Consider the following 15,355-nt stretch of genomic DNA (forward strand, 5'->3'; position numbering starts at 1 on the left):
CCCGATAATTATCGTGCATCCCTAAAAATAATGATTACTGGCAGTTAGGCTAACAGCTAACAGTCATTTTAAATGCTGATTAATCTTTCCATTAATGTAGATTTTCTGAAATGGATAGATCACTGATCAAAATTGCTGGCGATCAATTTAACAGTTGGCAACTAATCAACTAATCTAATAACTAAATGAGCAGTGACCTAAACCAGTAAAATGCTGCTTTTACATTAATGCATAAATAATAATAACCTAATGATATAATATATAATAGTATAACAGTCACTTGGGACGTTTTTAGGACTTTTACTTTTAATTAAAATACATTTTCCTGATTATACTTAAATATTTTTACTTAAGTAACATTTCCAGTGCAGGACTTTTACTAAGTATTTCTACAGTGTGGTATTAGTGCTTAAGTGAAGGATCTGAATACTTCTACCACCAATGTTTAGAACTGCCCTAAACACTGTAAATCTTTTGTTGCTATAGGAACCAAAGTTTGGGATGTTGATGGCACCTCTGGAGTCACCTCTGACCCGCGTGGAGGAGGACCTGACGGGAGAAGCTCTGGAGCTCTTTATCATGGTGGGCTGCCTTTCCTAAAAAATCTACTCATGGATCCAGAGTTCAAACTTGACCCCCACCATCATCTAGTCCTTCTGTCGTTGGTCCTCTAGGAAACCGTTTGTGAAGCTACACAAAGTCACATGATACTATAAATCAATAAAACACTAACAGCAGTATTTCTCTCTCAAATTATATAAATTAAACTGTGTTATAAAAATACACATAATTAGTCAGTGAGGTGAAAGTTAGCTCTAATGACTCTCGCCTTTATTTTACTTCCAGGTGTTACGATTCATGGGGGACCCTCACCTGAACGGGGCGCAGGAGAACATGTTTGGGAATTACATCATCCAGAGGGGACTGTCATCGCCGGGGTTACGGGACGAGATCCTGGCTCAGGTTGTCAACCAGGTGTGGAGGAACGTTAACGCCGACAACGCCGAGAGAGGCTGGCTGCTGCTGCTGGCGTGTGTCTGCAGCTTCGCCCCGTCGCCCAAGATGGACAAATACCTGCTGAAGTAAGGCACGGTTTCTTCCTCACGTGTGCAGGAATCATACTGATGAAAATATGTACGTTGGCACTCATTCACAAGCAAATGTGGGCTGGGAAATGATAAAATATATGTAAATAAAAGAAAAGCAGATGACTGACAAAAATTATGTATTCTGACTGGAGCTCAAAAATGACTGGCGTTCTTTAAATTTGAAAGTGAAAATCCACATCTGTATATGTTGTAGCAGGTAGCACAGAATAATACAAAAAAAAATCTGAAAATTAATCGAACATGAGCAAAATGTGTTTTTTCTTCCACTAAAAAGGATAAACTCAGCTGCCCTTTTCCTCTCCAGGTTCGTGTCAGATTACGGCCCTGCTGGTTGCCAGGCGTTGCTGCAACACAGACTCATCCAAGCCAATCAGAAGACGCAGCTCAGCTCAGGCTCCACCCCCGAGACGGCACGGACCTATCCGCTGTCGCTGCTGGAGTGGACGGCCAATAGGAAGAAGGCGAACATGGTGTTGCACGTGCACTGTGTTGATGGTGAGATACAGCTTGCCTTATCTTTAACATTACATTATGCACGTTTAACCTCCTGCTCTTCCTGGGGTTTAATACCGGAACAAATCACAAATATTCACAAAATGTATTTAATTTTTTCCCTTTATATAAAGTTCTACAACATATCTCTCAATTTGCTGTCTAATGAGCAAAGAAAAACAAAAGGCGAATTCAATAAAGTAAATATAATAGATATAAGGGGCCACAGAAAGTTTAAATGAGCACACACCTCAAAGAAAAGCCTGTGCGTGGCAGCGACTGCTGGCAGCACTTGTGTTGAGTGGGATCAATTACAGCCCTTCATCATTGATTATTCATTGCCAGTCAGGATCAGGTGATAGATCTACAGGGCTCTCAGTCTTTAAATTGCACAATTTATTGCATTTTGCTTGTTGTCACTAAACAGTTGTTGTGATTTTAAGAAGAAACATTTGAAGATACAGTGCTGTTTGTTTATTTCATGTGATCATCTCTCTCTGTAGGGGGTTCATTCTTGTGTCCGGTCCACTCCTGGACCAGCGGAGAGGATTTGGCGGGCGACATACTGCGTCACAGGTGCTGATATCTCATATTTAAGCATAAGAAACAAAAGTTAAATTTAATTATTTAGGTTAGTTACATTTGACAGAAAAGTCTGCCCAGTTATATTTACTGGTACACAATGCTTTGAGTGCAGTGTTAACAAGGTACAGGCAGGTATTTGAAGCATGCGGTCTGGCTTCTAGGGGAGTGTCCGACTGGTGGAGGGGCAGTTCAGTTCTGATGAAGGAGCATGGCCAGTGGGTGGAGTTAGCGGGTCACGACTACGTGATGGACCTGATCGCAGACCTGGAGCTTCCGTCTGACTTCCCAAAGCAGAAGAGCTACTTCATCATCAGCACTGACGACCCGGCAAGAGTCCGAGCTAACGCCAGTCTGTCAGTGCACAAAACACACACACAAACATGCACGCACAAATACGTGAAATGTAGATATTTACACAAAAGACATGAATTTAAATTAATTTATCATTCCTTTCCTTTCATCTCTACACTCCTTTCCTTTCCTTGCCTTTCCTTGTCTTTCCTCCTCTTCCCTCTCCTCTGCTCTTCTCCCCCCCCCCCCTCTCCTCTCCTCTCCTCTCCTCTCCTCTCCTCTCCTCTCCTCTCCTTTCCTTTCCTTTCTGGCCTCTTCTTTCCTTTCCTTTCCTTTCCTTTCCTTTCCTTTCCTTTCACCTCCTCTCCTCTCATTTCCTTTCCTTTCCTTTCCTTTCCTTTCCTTTCCTTTCCTTTCCTTTCCTTTCTTTTCCTTTCCTTTCCCCTCCCGTCAGTGCTTTGTTTGGAAGTGGCTTTGATTCAGATGAGGAGCTTCCTCCTGCCTTTCCTCTCAGCAGCAGCAGCAGACCAGCCTACAGTCTGCCTGACTCTGATGGTTACTACAGCCACGGTACACACACACACACACACAAACACACACACACACACACACACACACACATATACAGTACATATATTAATATGTATTATATGTCATGAATATAAAGTGTAACAGCCATGTTAAAGCTCCTCTGCTCTCTGTCTGACTGTGTCCAGTAGAGTCGGATGCGTTCAGTGATGGACAGACTCAGAGAGGGATGGACCGCTACCTGGACAGTCTGTTTGACCCAGTCCTCTCAGACAGCAGCATAGTGAGTACTGACACTGATCCACAACAAACGACACATTCTAAACATCCTGTCCCCTCTGCTCTGGAAATACATCAGTGCTGAAACCATTAGCCGGTTAATGAATTACTCTGTTTAATTGTCAGATACACTGTAAAACATCTCAAGCTGATATAGGGACTGAATTTATATACCGTCCTCATGGTTTGCATGGTTTTCAGTCTTATCGGAGGAAACAAGCAGAGCAGCTTTGAACATGTGTTAAAGACACACAGCAAGTTTCCACCATGTATGATTCAGGCTCGTAGCTATAGACAGTGCAGATACTGGTGCTGTATCATGAGCGGGCCACACCTGATAGCAACAGGGCCTCTAGCAGAGCTGTGGTGAAAACGCTTCAAAGCTACAGACTTAATGTGTCTGATGAAGGATTACTTGTTGTTATTGTGTCAGTCTGTTGGAGAGCGCAGGCAGCAGATCACAACACGATCCCGACACTTGTGATGATATTTGTGCTGCTTTAACACATAAAGTTGGTGATTTGCAGGTCGGATTGGCTGCGGGTGTTGATTAACATATATTTTTGTTTGTCGGGCAGGTGGGTTTCTCTCATGATGGGTCTGGTGAATGCGGTAAAAATGAATGAATCTAAGTGTGTGCATATGTGTGTGCGTGTTTGCTTCTTGACTGAGGAGCTCTGGGGCCCTTTATTACTTACTCACGCCACTGGTATGATTTCTTCAAACATAAGAAAGAGGACTCTTTGGAGAGTTTTGGAGTGTCTATTAATATGCCAGTGGTGGAATGTAAAGTACATTTACTCAAGTACAAATACAAGGTTTTGGTTGGGTTTTGGACTGGTCCAAATGAACTTAACCAATCTGAAGACATCACATCTGATTCTGGCAACATTTGACATTTTGTAGACTAATCAGTTCATTAATAAGGTGGGGAAACAAACATAAAGGAAATCCTCATTAGCTGCAACTCTGAGATGCGTAAGACTGTGTGGTCATGCTGCCTCCACCTGATCTGCCATGCGAGCGTGAATGGATCGGAGCGCTGATGGACGGATGGAACATGTGATCCACGGCTTCTGTTTGTGTATGAATGGAGCAGACAGGAGGGATGATTGGGTTACTGGGCCACTTACCGTATTCAACTGCTACAGCAGGCAGCACACATGCACGGCTCTGTGGGGGTCGCTGCCCGCCAACAACTTCATGTTCTGCATAGTCAGAGGAAACAGGAAAAAAGGCAGTTCTCAAAAACACTTTTTCAAATTAAAACAACATCATATTAATAGTTGGTATTTTATGAGCATCCACTGCAAAAAATAGTGTCCTTGAGACCCTTGTTTTTTAATAAGTGCATGTATGACTGAACTTTTTGACTTACTGGTGCAGGAAAGCTTTTATTTCCAAATAAAATAGATCTGTGGTTTTGTTGCGTTGGCACAGCGGGGTTTGTTATATTGGAGAACATTTCGTTGGAGGCCTTGTACCGGCTGGAGCTTCTCCTCCAGGGAGTACGGTACTTCCTGTGGAGTATTCAGTTCCTGCAGCTCTACTGACTCGCTCACAGAGGGTCTGAATCAACCAATACAATCCACTCCCTCCCTCGCTCCTTCCCTCTCCTTTTTCTAACAAACACACACACACACACACACACAGACACACACCCACGCACACACTTCCAAGTTTACTTTCTCAACTGCAACCGTCCTTTCCCGTCAGCTGAATCTCTGTCGTCTCCTTCTCTCCGGCTACCAGGACGTGGAAAAGGCTGGAAGTCTGTCAGCGAGGATGAAGGGCGGAGGAGGTGTAGGCATCACAGGAGGAGGAAGAGGAGAAGGGGAGAGTCATGCGGCCCCCAGTCGGCCTTATCCACCGGGAATACACCCTGGAGGTAAGACACTGACTTTAGGGTGTGTGTGAATCCCAGTAGTGGTGCCCAGTGTTAGTGCAGATTGTCTGTTGTCCAGGTTTTTCTTTAGATTTCTATCTTATGTTATTTAGCATCATGTGTTTCCTCCATGTCTTCCACTCCCTCAATCTTTTCTCTGTCCACTGACATCAATAATTCAGCTTGTTCTGTTTGTTCTAAACCCTCAGCGTTAGCCTCAGGTTGAATAATAGTTCACCCTCTTCTCACTTTTGGAGCTTCCCCTGAATGCTGAAGACACTGCCTACTTTCAAATGTCTCTGGCTTTAAACCTTCACTTCCAAGGCAATTATTGACATGTGGTCAACAGTAAAATGAGTTACCAAGTAAACAATTAACAGATAAATAGACCATAAAACTTCAGACATAAAAAAACAAATAATTCAATGCAGCTTAACAAACAGAAAAAAGACAATAAATTATAACAACAAAAGATCTTTAGCAATATATTTATTATTATTGTGTCTGTGTGTGTATTTCCTGTTGTTTAAGGGTGAGGACTAACGTGACACTGAACAGGGCTGAAGTGTAAAGGTTCAGGTGGACACTTCAACCTTAATCTGTGGCTTAGATGCTGTAATGAGCAGTCTGACCTCATGGATAATGCATAGACGGCCGTTCCCTGTGACCGCACATGACACCACTCTCTATAGGCGTCTGTCACTCTCATTCATTCTCTCTACATGCGGTTTTGTGTGTTTGTGCGCCTCTGTGGCTGTACAAGCCTCACATCTCACTATCGGCCACACATTTTTGAGATTCTAGACATTGTCTCCCCTCTTTCGTCCTGTCTTTGGAGAATGTGCAGCAGATATTTTCAAGTGTCTTGGCGTTTTCTGCCTTTACACCGATGTTGAACTCCTGATTACTAATGTAATGCATCTCTCCCCTGTTGGACAAGGTGCAGTAGTGTTGACAGCGACATGAACAAAAAGGGACAAAGGACACTACTGCTTTTTTATTATTTCTTTGCACATTATGCATCTCATATACAGCTTGAGTTATTGTTTACCAATACTTTGGTCACCTATGTGAAACATGCTTTGGAACATGCTAAACTCTCAAATATCATATTCAATCTTACATTTCCTCATGTTTTTTAAAAAAATGAAAAGACAATAAGGCAGTGTGTCTGGCCGTAACCAGGCCAGAATTTGTTTTATTACAAGGCCGATGCGTTGACTGCATCATGGGCACATGGAAAGCAACATTTACATCACAAGACAAAGTCAGGATGCTAAAGTCAGTGTGCTAACATGCTCGCAGTAAAAATGCTAGCATGCTAATGTTTAGCAGCCAATACTTACCAGGTTTAGCTCGTGAGCATGCTAATAATTGCTGATTATCACTACATACAAAGTACAGAAACCAGTTTTGCAGTTATCTTGCCATAAACCAAAGAAATGAACTATTTGGAAAAATGATGGCGCCAGATGAAAAGTCAGGGGATCACTCATCATTAGGGCCCATCTGAGAACCGTGAATGTCTGTACAACATTTTATGCAACTCCATGAGACAAATGTCAAGCTAAGTGAAAACTTTATCCTCCTGGTAGATCTGAAGGGAAGTCAGAGGACTAAAGTCATTTATCCTCAATGGACGTTGAATATCTGTAGTAAATTTCATGGCAATCCATCTAATAGTTGTGAAGACATTTCTGAACTGCATCTGTGAACCTCACAGTGGCACTAAGGGAAAAGTCAGAGGGTCAGTAAAATCTTTATCATCTGATGACCATGAGTGTCTCCACAAAAGTTAATGCTAATCCAGAGCTGCTGAGATGTTTCAGTCTCAACCAAAGTGCTGCACTGCAAGCATTGCCAGTAAAAGCAGAGTCCTGGACGCAGCACTGTTTAACTCTCACCCCCTCACTGCCTGTCGCTCCTCAAGCTGTGCCAGTGCTTCCAGTGGCAGGAGGAATGATGCCACCCATCCCAGCCATGCCAATCCCCTCCCACCACCATCACCACGAACAGCACCTCCAACAGCAGCAGCAGCCCCAGCAGCAACAGCAGCAGCAGCAGCAGCAATACCACCAATACAACCGTCCCACACAACCCTACCGCCAGGAGGTCTCTTCCACCACCGCTCCTGCCCCACATGTAGCACCCACCCCGTCACCCGCTCGTGCCCCCGCAGCTGACAGAGATGCTAACGTAGCCTCCCACCTCCCCACTAGCGTCCCCGGTTTGCCGGGGGTGGCCCCGCTCCCTGCCGCGTCTGTGGTTCCAGGCTTGCCTGTGATGACAGGTGTGCCAGGTACAACAATCGGGTGGTGCTCGGTTTTCCAGCATGTTTGGCCTGAAGCGTGTGGCGTGGTGGAGTTGCAATAAATTACGTTTATATACAATAAAAGCCATAACCGACGTTTTTATATCATGCGGTGTGTTGTGAGGTTGCCTCAGCGTGGTGTGTTTGAAGCAGATTTACTCAGTGAATCATAGTCGTCTTTACTTCACAGCGTCTGTGTTTATATGTTGATATTTCTCCAGGATCGGAGCAGGCTGTGCTGACTCAGCAGCAGCAGGCCATCATCAACCAGCAAGCTATCATTCTGGTTTGTCACACATGCTTCATATACTCATATGCTTCACCTGAGCAGCTTAATGCTTAATGCTACTGTTGGTGTATGCGTCCGTCCTTTTAAGTGTTCCACGTAATGCTAGTTTCTGACCTTAAAACTGTAATATTCAACTATGTCAAGTATGAAAGAAACATTTTGTTAAATGCACTTAATAGCTTTCCTGTTGAGAGTTAGATGAGAAGATCAGCACCACTGTCAGCTGAGGACAGAGAAGACATAAAACAGGAGGAAACAGATAGCCTGGTTCTGTCCAAACTGAACAAAATCTACTTAACAACACTTAATTGTTGTTAATTAGTGAGATTTACATCTTTTTTGTGTCATCCGTACAAAACCCAAGTGTAAAAATTACAATTTGCCTTTTTAAAGGGGTTATGTGCCAGGCTATTTTTTGGCCAGGGCAGATTGTGTTACTGTTGTACACAGCGAGGCTACCAGTTCTCCAGTCTTTATGCTAAGCTAAGGTAACTGGCTGTAGCGTCATGTTTACAGTACAGACATGAGATTGGAATCAATTTTCTCATCTAACTCTTGGCAAGAAAGTAAAGTGTTGCCCTACATGTAGAACTATTCCTTCTACATTAAACAAATTGAGCTCAAGTGATAGTCGTTAATGAGAATCAACAATAGGCAAGTTGATCATAAGTGACGTATTAACACTGAGTGAGTTGTAAATCTGAGCTCTAAAGTCAACATTGACGATAAATGCTGGACTATTAGTTGTTAATGTATATACTGTCCTTTTCTTTCATTCACATGATGTATATATACATATATGTTGCAGGCCCAGCAGATGACCATGCAGGCCATTGCGATCCAGCAGCAGATGTTGTCTTCCTTCCCCCCCGTCGCCCCGGCCCCCCAGTCGCCTCCCTCACAGCTTCATCACACACACAGCCCTGTGAGCAAACATGCACATAAACATGCAGCATGTATACAGTAAACGCAAACTCATCACTTCTGTTGTCACTTCCTGTTTGTTTCTGCAGACCAGAGAGAGCGAGCAGTCGCCATACAAGCCTGCTGCTGTTCAGCGGAAAATGAGTATGTTTTACAAAATGGACCAGTTACTGTGTGAATGTCGTAATTACAGTGAAGCTTCAGGATGCTGCGTGCTTTCCTCGATGCGTTCCCCGAATCTGAGAGTTACTCAAATACTCAAAAAGGAGTAGAAAAAATACTGATGCGTTGCAACATTGTGATATGAGGTTGGAAAGCCCAGTGCATCTAATTTGTGGCTGTATACAGGAAATCGATGAATATCATTTTAAGGGGGTCCCCCTGTGAGTCTGATTGGGGATCTATGTGGCATCTTTCTTTCTCAATCGTTTGATAAACCCAGTCTCAGTCATTTCTTACAATTTGCAATTTGACATCTGGAATTATCAACATTAACACTTGATCTAATGCAACGTGACATTCCAGGTCCAACACGTGGTCCCCCTCCTGAGGATGTGGTTCGATCCAGTCCGAGTAACGCAGAGCGCATGGACCCCAGCCATGACATCAAAGACATCATCAAACAGCACCAGCCTGCCGCCACAACGACTTCTGTCGGTCCTGCCACACAAAGGTAACACTCATGATTCCCTTACCTAACCACCCAGACTGATAAGACTGTTTCTTATCCTCTCTCTCTCTCTCTCTCTCTGTGTGTGTGTGTGTGTGTAGGAAAAGTGATGGAAAGATGTTTGCAAAGAAGCCAGACCCGCATGATGAAGCTATGGAGATTCTTAAAGATCAGATGGCAAACCCACCACAACCGGTACCCTGACTCTGCACCCACCACACACACACACACACACACACACACACACACACACAAACATAATAATATCACAAAATAATATCTGACCATTTGTCTCAGAGTCAAAAGAAGCCTCAATCTGTCCGACATAAAGAAGAGGGAGGACTTAAGGTTTCCAAGACGATCAAGTCTCGTCCTGCGGGGAGAACTAACTCCAACATAAGCCCCGCCCCTCCTCCAGGTGAACTTTTCACATACTAATGTGACATAAATCCACAGTAATAAACAGCAGAATGACAGAACGTCCTTGAATCACTTCACACTTGCATGTGAATGTGTAAGCGATGTAACAAGGGTCAAACTCCTCTGCGTGTGTGTGTGTGTGTGTGTGTGTGTGTGTGTTTGCATACATGTGTACAGTCTCCAGAGAGTTGCCAGTAGAGAAGGAAATCATTCAGACTCAACTCCACAGCAGGACCAGTGATGAATATTACACTTACTCTAACGTCCCCTGGAAGCTCTACATGAGGAAAGAGGTGCGTTTCATGAGCGCACAAACACAAATGATCCACGCTGTAAAATCATAACTACTTATACATCTTCTTCTGCTGAACATTAAAAAACATTATGATGCTCTAATGTCATAATGTCTTGAAATTATTTACCAAAGTAAATATTTCATTTATTGATCTTTGTCTGTAGGTTTTCTATCCTAAAGAGACCTTCAACAACCCACTGATTCTGGACCTGATCTTCAGACAGGTTCATTTGTGTATTCATTATTTATTAACATTCACTTGCTCTTTTTGTTCTTTTGTTGAGCTTTTGACCAGTAACAGTGCAATGGAGCAATGTTTTAATGAGTGGGTGCCCGTTTTGGGACACACATTCCACAGTCATGCTATTCCACTAGCTGACAGTTGGTGGCAGTAATGTGCCACGAAGGACTGGATAGGAAAGATGGAAGAATTCTAGCACCATATGATCTAATACGTATTCACAGTAGGAATAAATCACACCCAAATAATTTCGTTTTTAGCATATTCTTCTTCCTGAAAGTGTTTGTGTTGTGCAGGTTGTACATGATACCTCCTCTGAGGCCTGCATCCGTATCACCCAGGAAGAGAGACAGAAGATGAAAGCTTTATTTGGTAAAAAAAACACATATCCCTAAATGGTTTTACTCTGTGCTATAATGGCTCATTGACCCGAGACAGCATTCCTCTATAAATTTGCAGTATGTGACACATTTTTCTATATTTCGCACTCTGGATGTCATCACTGACATCCCTTTTTTTGACAGCTGAGAACAAAGTGGATCAGGTTTCAGGAACGCATGATGAGAACGTGAAGAAGAAGGTGGTGGCCATGGCCAGAGACTCGTGGGACATTTACTTCTCCCGCCTCTTCCCAGCTTCTGTGAGTTAAACTAAAAAGTGCATAATAAACCTAAAGCAGCCTCCTTCGTACCAATTGTATGTGTGACTCTTTGTGTGTGTGTGTGTGTGTGTGTTTCAGGGCAGTGTGGGGACCGGAGTACAGGTGCTGTCTGTGTCTCATAAAGGCATCAAGCTGCTGAAGATGGTGAGGAGCAGCTCAACTGCTCCAGACTACTTCAGAGTGCTGAGGCCTTACAGGTGACTGCATAGACTGTGCAAAAACATGGCCATAGTGTGTATGTGATGTCAGCCACAGCAAGTCATTTCAAGCCTTCATGGTCATTATTATCTCATTAAAAAAGGGAAACATTAGAAGATGTGAAATTAGCCACTGGTACTGGACCTTTCCAACCTTCTGTGTCAGGTGCTGCAGTGATTTGACCTTTCTTAGTAACTTAATATTGACTTCCCAGTTGTTTCTCATCACTTCCTGTAAGCTACTCGGACATCCTGTTCGTGTCGATTCCGTCTAAGAACATGCTGGAGTTCAACCTGACCAACGAGAAGCTGATCCTGTTCTCGGCCAAGGCCCCGCAGGTCAAACACATGATCGACTACTTCCTCACAGAGCTTAAGAAGGTCAGAGGGCGTCTGAGCGAGTGTGTCTGAGTGAGTGTGTGTCTGCGTGGTAATACATGCAGGGCTTCTGGTGCTATGGTTTGGTGTTTTGGCATTATGATGTGTGTTCATGTTGAAAATGAGAAGACGTCAGACTAGAAAAGTTGTGATTGTATTATTTGTCACGATGCATTGAGGACATATTTATGTTATTTTTAACTGAGCTACACGTGTATGCTCCATTCTGTGACATCCAGTCTTTCACGTCACCTGAGCAGCAATGTGTTGCGGCGTGCTTGTTGAATTCAGATGATCTGACGGACAGGACTGATGAAGTTGGGGTGACAGATTAAAAAATGAAATAACACTGGATCCTACATTTCCCACAATGTAGCTCGATAGCATCTTGTGTTAGAGCCTACCTGTCTGGTAAATGCCTGTGTCTTTCAAACGGCACCTCCCAAGCTCGCAACACAAGCTTCCTGTTAAAAATGTGAAATCTCAGGGCCAATCTGAGCTAACCCTGATGACATCACTATGACATCATAAGAGTTATTTTGTCAGATAATGTCCACCGTGGACATTAAACAGCTGTTTCCACAGACTGAGTAGGACTGATCTTCAAGTGTTAAACTGATGGAGTGTCTCTTTAATATATTTTTAGTTTTGTATTGTACTGTACTGTGATTTTGTGTTTAGGTTGTGCTAAATATGACAAATATTGCAACCTTTATTTCTTTATTTCTTTGAATATTTCTACTGGCAAATCTGTAAGTTAACGCACAGAAAGTCACACCAGCTAACACCTGAACGTGAACTATCACGCAGACTCAAAGGGATGAGATGATATGTTTTCGGCTCACACCTTCTCCCTGGACCGGGGGTTTACAGCATGCCAATGTCAAACCTGTCGTGCCTCTGTCAGGACTCAGAGTACGTGGTGGCGGTGAGGAACTACATCACCGAGGACAGGACTCTGCTCAACTTCCACAAAGGAGACATCATCAGACTGCAGCACATGGACGGGCTGGAGGCCGGTGAGACGCACGCACAAAGCACACACAAAACACACGGCGAGGACTGGCCCAGTGATATGTTTGCAGACCTGCTTTCTGTCTCTGTAAGCCATGTACGATAAGTGTCTGATGCTCTGTGCCTTACGCCGTGTCTGTCACGCTGTGTGTTTCATATGTGTGTGCGTGGGCTCAGGCAAACATTACGGCTGCATAGTGAGGAAGAAGGTCATGCTTCTGGAGGAGCTAAAGAGAGACACTCCAGAGTTTGGTGGGTTTGGCAGCCTGAGAGTGTGTGTGTGTGTGTGGTGTATTTGCTTTGCTGTTTTCTTTTTGCTGGTTGGTGTGGGTTTGTTTTTTTTAAAGTAGAGCCTTAACTTTAATGCTCCCGCCTTTTTTGATGAGAATTGAGTATTTGCTTCTTGTCTTTGTCTCACATGCTGAAAAACATTAACTCAAAAAACATGAACTGAATGTTTTTGAGTTTTGTCCTGTTGGTTGAACACAATGAAACATTTGAAGGCATCATTGTGGTCTTTTTCTGTGCTTTGCATGTGATGGTTTTGGTTTTGTTTGTAGCATTTGATTTGTTTCTTCTCTTGCATATGAGCCTCTCAGCTCAACACTGTGTGTGTGTGTGTCTGTGTGCATGTGTGTGTGTGTTCAGGCTGGCGGTTCGGGGCTGTGTATGGAAAATCGGGAGTGTTCCCCAGCGAGTACGTCCGTCCGGTGGCTGCCCCGGACTTCCTGGTTCTGCCTGCTGAGCGCGTGGAGCCTCGAGACAGACAGGGACGAGTCGCTGCGTCTGCTGCTATCGCCGTGGCGATGGGCTCGGCGGTGGCTGCCCACGAGCTCGACCTCTCCACAGAGGTGCAGACCAGGAAGCTGTTTAATCACGTTACATCAGCATTTATCTGAACTGCTGTCCAACAAAGAAACATGATGCTAATTTCAGCTTCCACAGCACATCAGGGAAAAATAAATTTCAGGCTCAGAGCGAGAATGACTTAAAGACTTCAGCATGAACTAAACCCCTATATTATGGTGTCAAGTGTTGTTTATACAGTATATGTTGGAATATTTTGGTTTCCAGAAATGGAAATGGAAATATTCTGTAGATAATTACATCTTTAGAGCTCCTTTAAGTGGCACTGCTGCACAGTAGCTGTTCACTGCTGTCTGTGTCTGTGTGTGTGTGTGTGTGTGCGCACATCAGGTTCTAAATGAGATGTACGGGGACAACGTGAGCGTCGACCTGGACGACCTGCCCCTGCACAGCGGCCAGTACCACATGGCCGAGTTTGCCAAGAAGTACTTCAGAGAGGCACAGAGGAGCAGAAGGTCGGACACACAGCATGCATGTGCCAAAATAATGCGAACATGTCTTCACATTAACGGCGTGCGGCTCACGCTGGGTGCTGCCTGTGTTTTTCCCACAGTGATCAGAAAGCCAAAAAGGGGAAGGAGGGCAGAGACCCTGTTGACATGGTTAAATTCTCTAAGGTAAAACGTGGGGTCGCAGGCAGCGATGCCAACATCTTTTGTACTCTTTTATATGTTATCTTAATTTCTAATGATGTATTGCTGCGATGTGTTTCTCCCCAGTCCCCGATCCAGGAGTCCCTGATCGACTTCTCCGACAGCGGGATGAACAGAGTGGCTGCTGACATCTTCTTAGGTGAGAGGAGAGTGAGGAAAGGTCGGTTGTATGCAGATAGGACGTAGAAGAGGAGGGAGGAGGAGGAGTCAGTGGCTACAGATGTTATTTTGATTCTATAGTTTGCAGGTCTTCAGGTCAGATTTATGAGATAATTTGCATTCGCGTTAACTGTTTCTGTCCAGCCATAATGAAGTTCATGGGAGACTTCCCACTGAAGGGTCAGACTGAGCAGGACCTGGTCACCACTTTACTGAAGGTACACACGAAATCACACACACATATAATAGAAAGTAAGTCCAGCATGTGTGTGTGTTAAAACAAGCTTTATTTGAATGTGCTCATACATGCAGTTGAGTGGCGACCATGGCCTGATAAAGGATGAAGCCTACTGCCAGGTGATGAAGCAAGTTACCGCCAACACCAGCTCCAAACCGTAAGACTCCTCTGCATTTTACACCACATGCTGACAGAGGACTTCACCTGTGCCGCCGTGGCTTCAGTCTGTGTGGATCTTTTTGTGTAGGGACAGTTGTCAGAGAGGATGGAGGCTGTTATACATCCTGACGGCCTTCCATCGCTGCTCCGATGTCATGAAGCCATTTCTGTTGAAGTTTCTGCAGGACGCCTGTGCCAGCCCCGGGATGCAGTACCAAGGTACACGATCCATCAGTGACTTAACACATCGCACTCATCGATCCATCGTGACCAGTCTGTTATTAGCGACCGATGATCTGAGCGGTGATTGGTTCCTGCTCTTTTTTGGCAGGTATTGCCAAGGCTTGTGAGCAGAATCTGAGAAGGACTTTTCAATACGGCGGACGCATACAGTATCCCAACAGCATGGAACTCAAAGCTATGCTGGTTAGTCTCCAATTCATGCATGCGTTCTTCTTATATATGAGTTAAACTTGTTTATAGTGACGAGCAGAGCTTACCCTTCGTCTTTAATTGCTCTTGTGTGGTTTTCGTTTTTACTTCTATTCTTATTTTAGTTTTATCTACCTCTTATTAATTTTTTTTCACTTTCTTACTGTGTCTGTACATCTTTCTGTCCTTTAGTTGCTGCATCAACTGATTGAATTCTTATCTTTATTAACTATGTTTGTGATATATGATGAAATGTTTTGTTCAATATAGAGGATATG

At 43.9% G+C, this 15,355-nt stretch overlaps 1 protein-coding gene across 1 annotated transcript in view; it reads left to right on the forward strand.

Moving 5' to 3' along the window:
- The window catches only part of myo15aa (myosin XVAa), a 37,303-nt gene that overhangs the window by 18,572 nt on the left and 3,376 nt on the right, over positions 1–15,355 (forward strand). The window contains exons 26-58 of the mRNA XM_041956474.1: positions 487–582; positions 847–1,082; positions 1,414–1,604; positions 2,105–2,177; positions 2,348–2,539; positions 2,932–3,047; positions 3,194–3,288; positions 5,037–5,172; positions 7,100–7,173; positions 7,221–7,269; positions 7,385–7,459; positions 7,702–7,766; positions 8,578–8,694; positions 8,783–8,837; positions 9,219–9,366; positions 9,465–9,558; positions 9,661–9,781; positions 9,961–10,076; positions 10,243–10,302; positions 10,616–10,691; positions 10,844–10,959; positions 11,059–11,177; positions 11,417–11,558; positions 12,463–12,574; positions 12,747–12,821; positions 13,218–13,420; positions 13,767–13,903; positions 13,990–14,053; positions 14,156–14,228; positions 14,393–14,466; positions 14,561–14,643; positions 14,734–14,864; positions 14,977–15,071. Coding sequence (XP_041812408.1) covers positions 487–582; positions 847–1,082; positions 1,414–1,604; positions 2,105–2,177; positions 2,348–2,539; positions 2,932–3,047; positions 3,194–3,288; positions 5,037–5,172; positions 7,100–7,173; positions 7,221–7,269; positions 7,385–7,459; positions 7,702–7,766; positions 8,578–8,694; positions 8,783–8,837; positions 9,219–9,366; positions 9,465–9,558; positions 9,661–9,781; positions 9,961–10,076; positions 10,243–10,302; positions 10,616–10,691; positions 10,844–10,959; positions 11,059–11,177; positions 11,417–11,558; positions 12,463–12,574; positions 12,747–12,821; positions 13,218–13,420; positions 13,767–13,903; positions 13,990–14,053; positions 14,156–14,228; positions 14,393–14,466; positions 14,561–14,643; positions 14,734–14,864; positions 14,977–15,071 — 3,609 coding nt within the window. The remainder of the gene's footprint in view (positions 1–486; positions 583–846; positions 1,083–1,413; positions 1,605–2,104; positions 2,178–2,347; positions 2,540–2,931; positions 3,048–3,193; positions 3,289–5,036; positions 5,173–7,099; positions 7,174–7,220; positions 7,270–7,384; positions 7,460–7,701; positions 7,767–8,577; positions 8,695–8,782; positions 8,838–9,218; positions 9,367–9,464; positions 9,559–9,660; positions 9,782–9,960; positions 10,077–10,242; positions 10,303–10,615; positions 10,692–10,843; positions 10,960–11,058; positions 11,178–11,416; positions 11,559–12,462; positions 12,575–12,746; positions 12,822–13,217; positions 13,421–13,766; positions 13,904–13,989; positions 14,054–14,155; positions 14,229–14,392; positions 14,467–14,560; positions 14,644–14,733; positions 14,865–14,976; positions 15,072–15,355) is intronic.

Source organism: Chelmon rostratus, chromosome 17, assembly GCF_017976325.1.
Source record: "Chelmon rostratus isolate fCheRos1 chromosome 17, fCheRos1.pri, whole genome shotgun sequence".
Taxonomy (NCBI): Eukaryota; Metazoa; Chordata; class Actinopteri; order Chaetodontiformes; family Chaetodontidae; genus Chelmon; species Chelmon rostratus.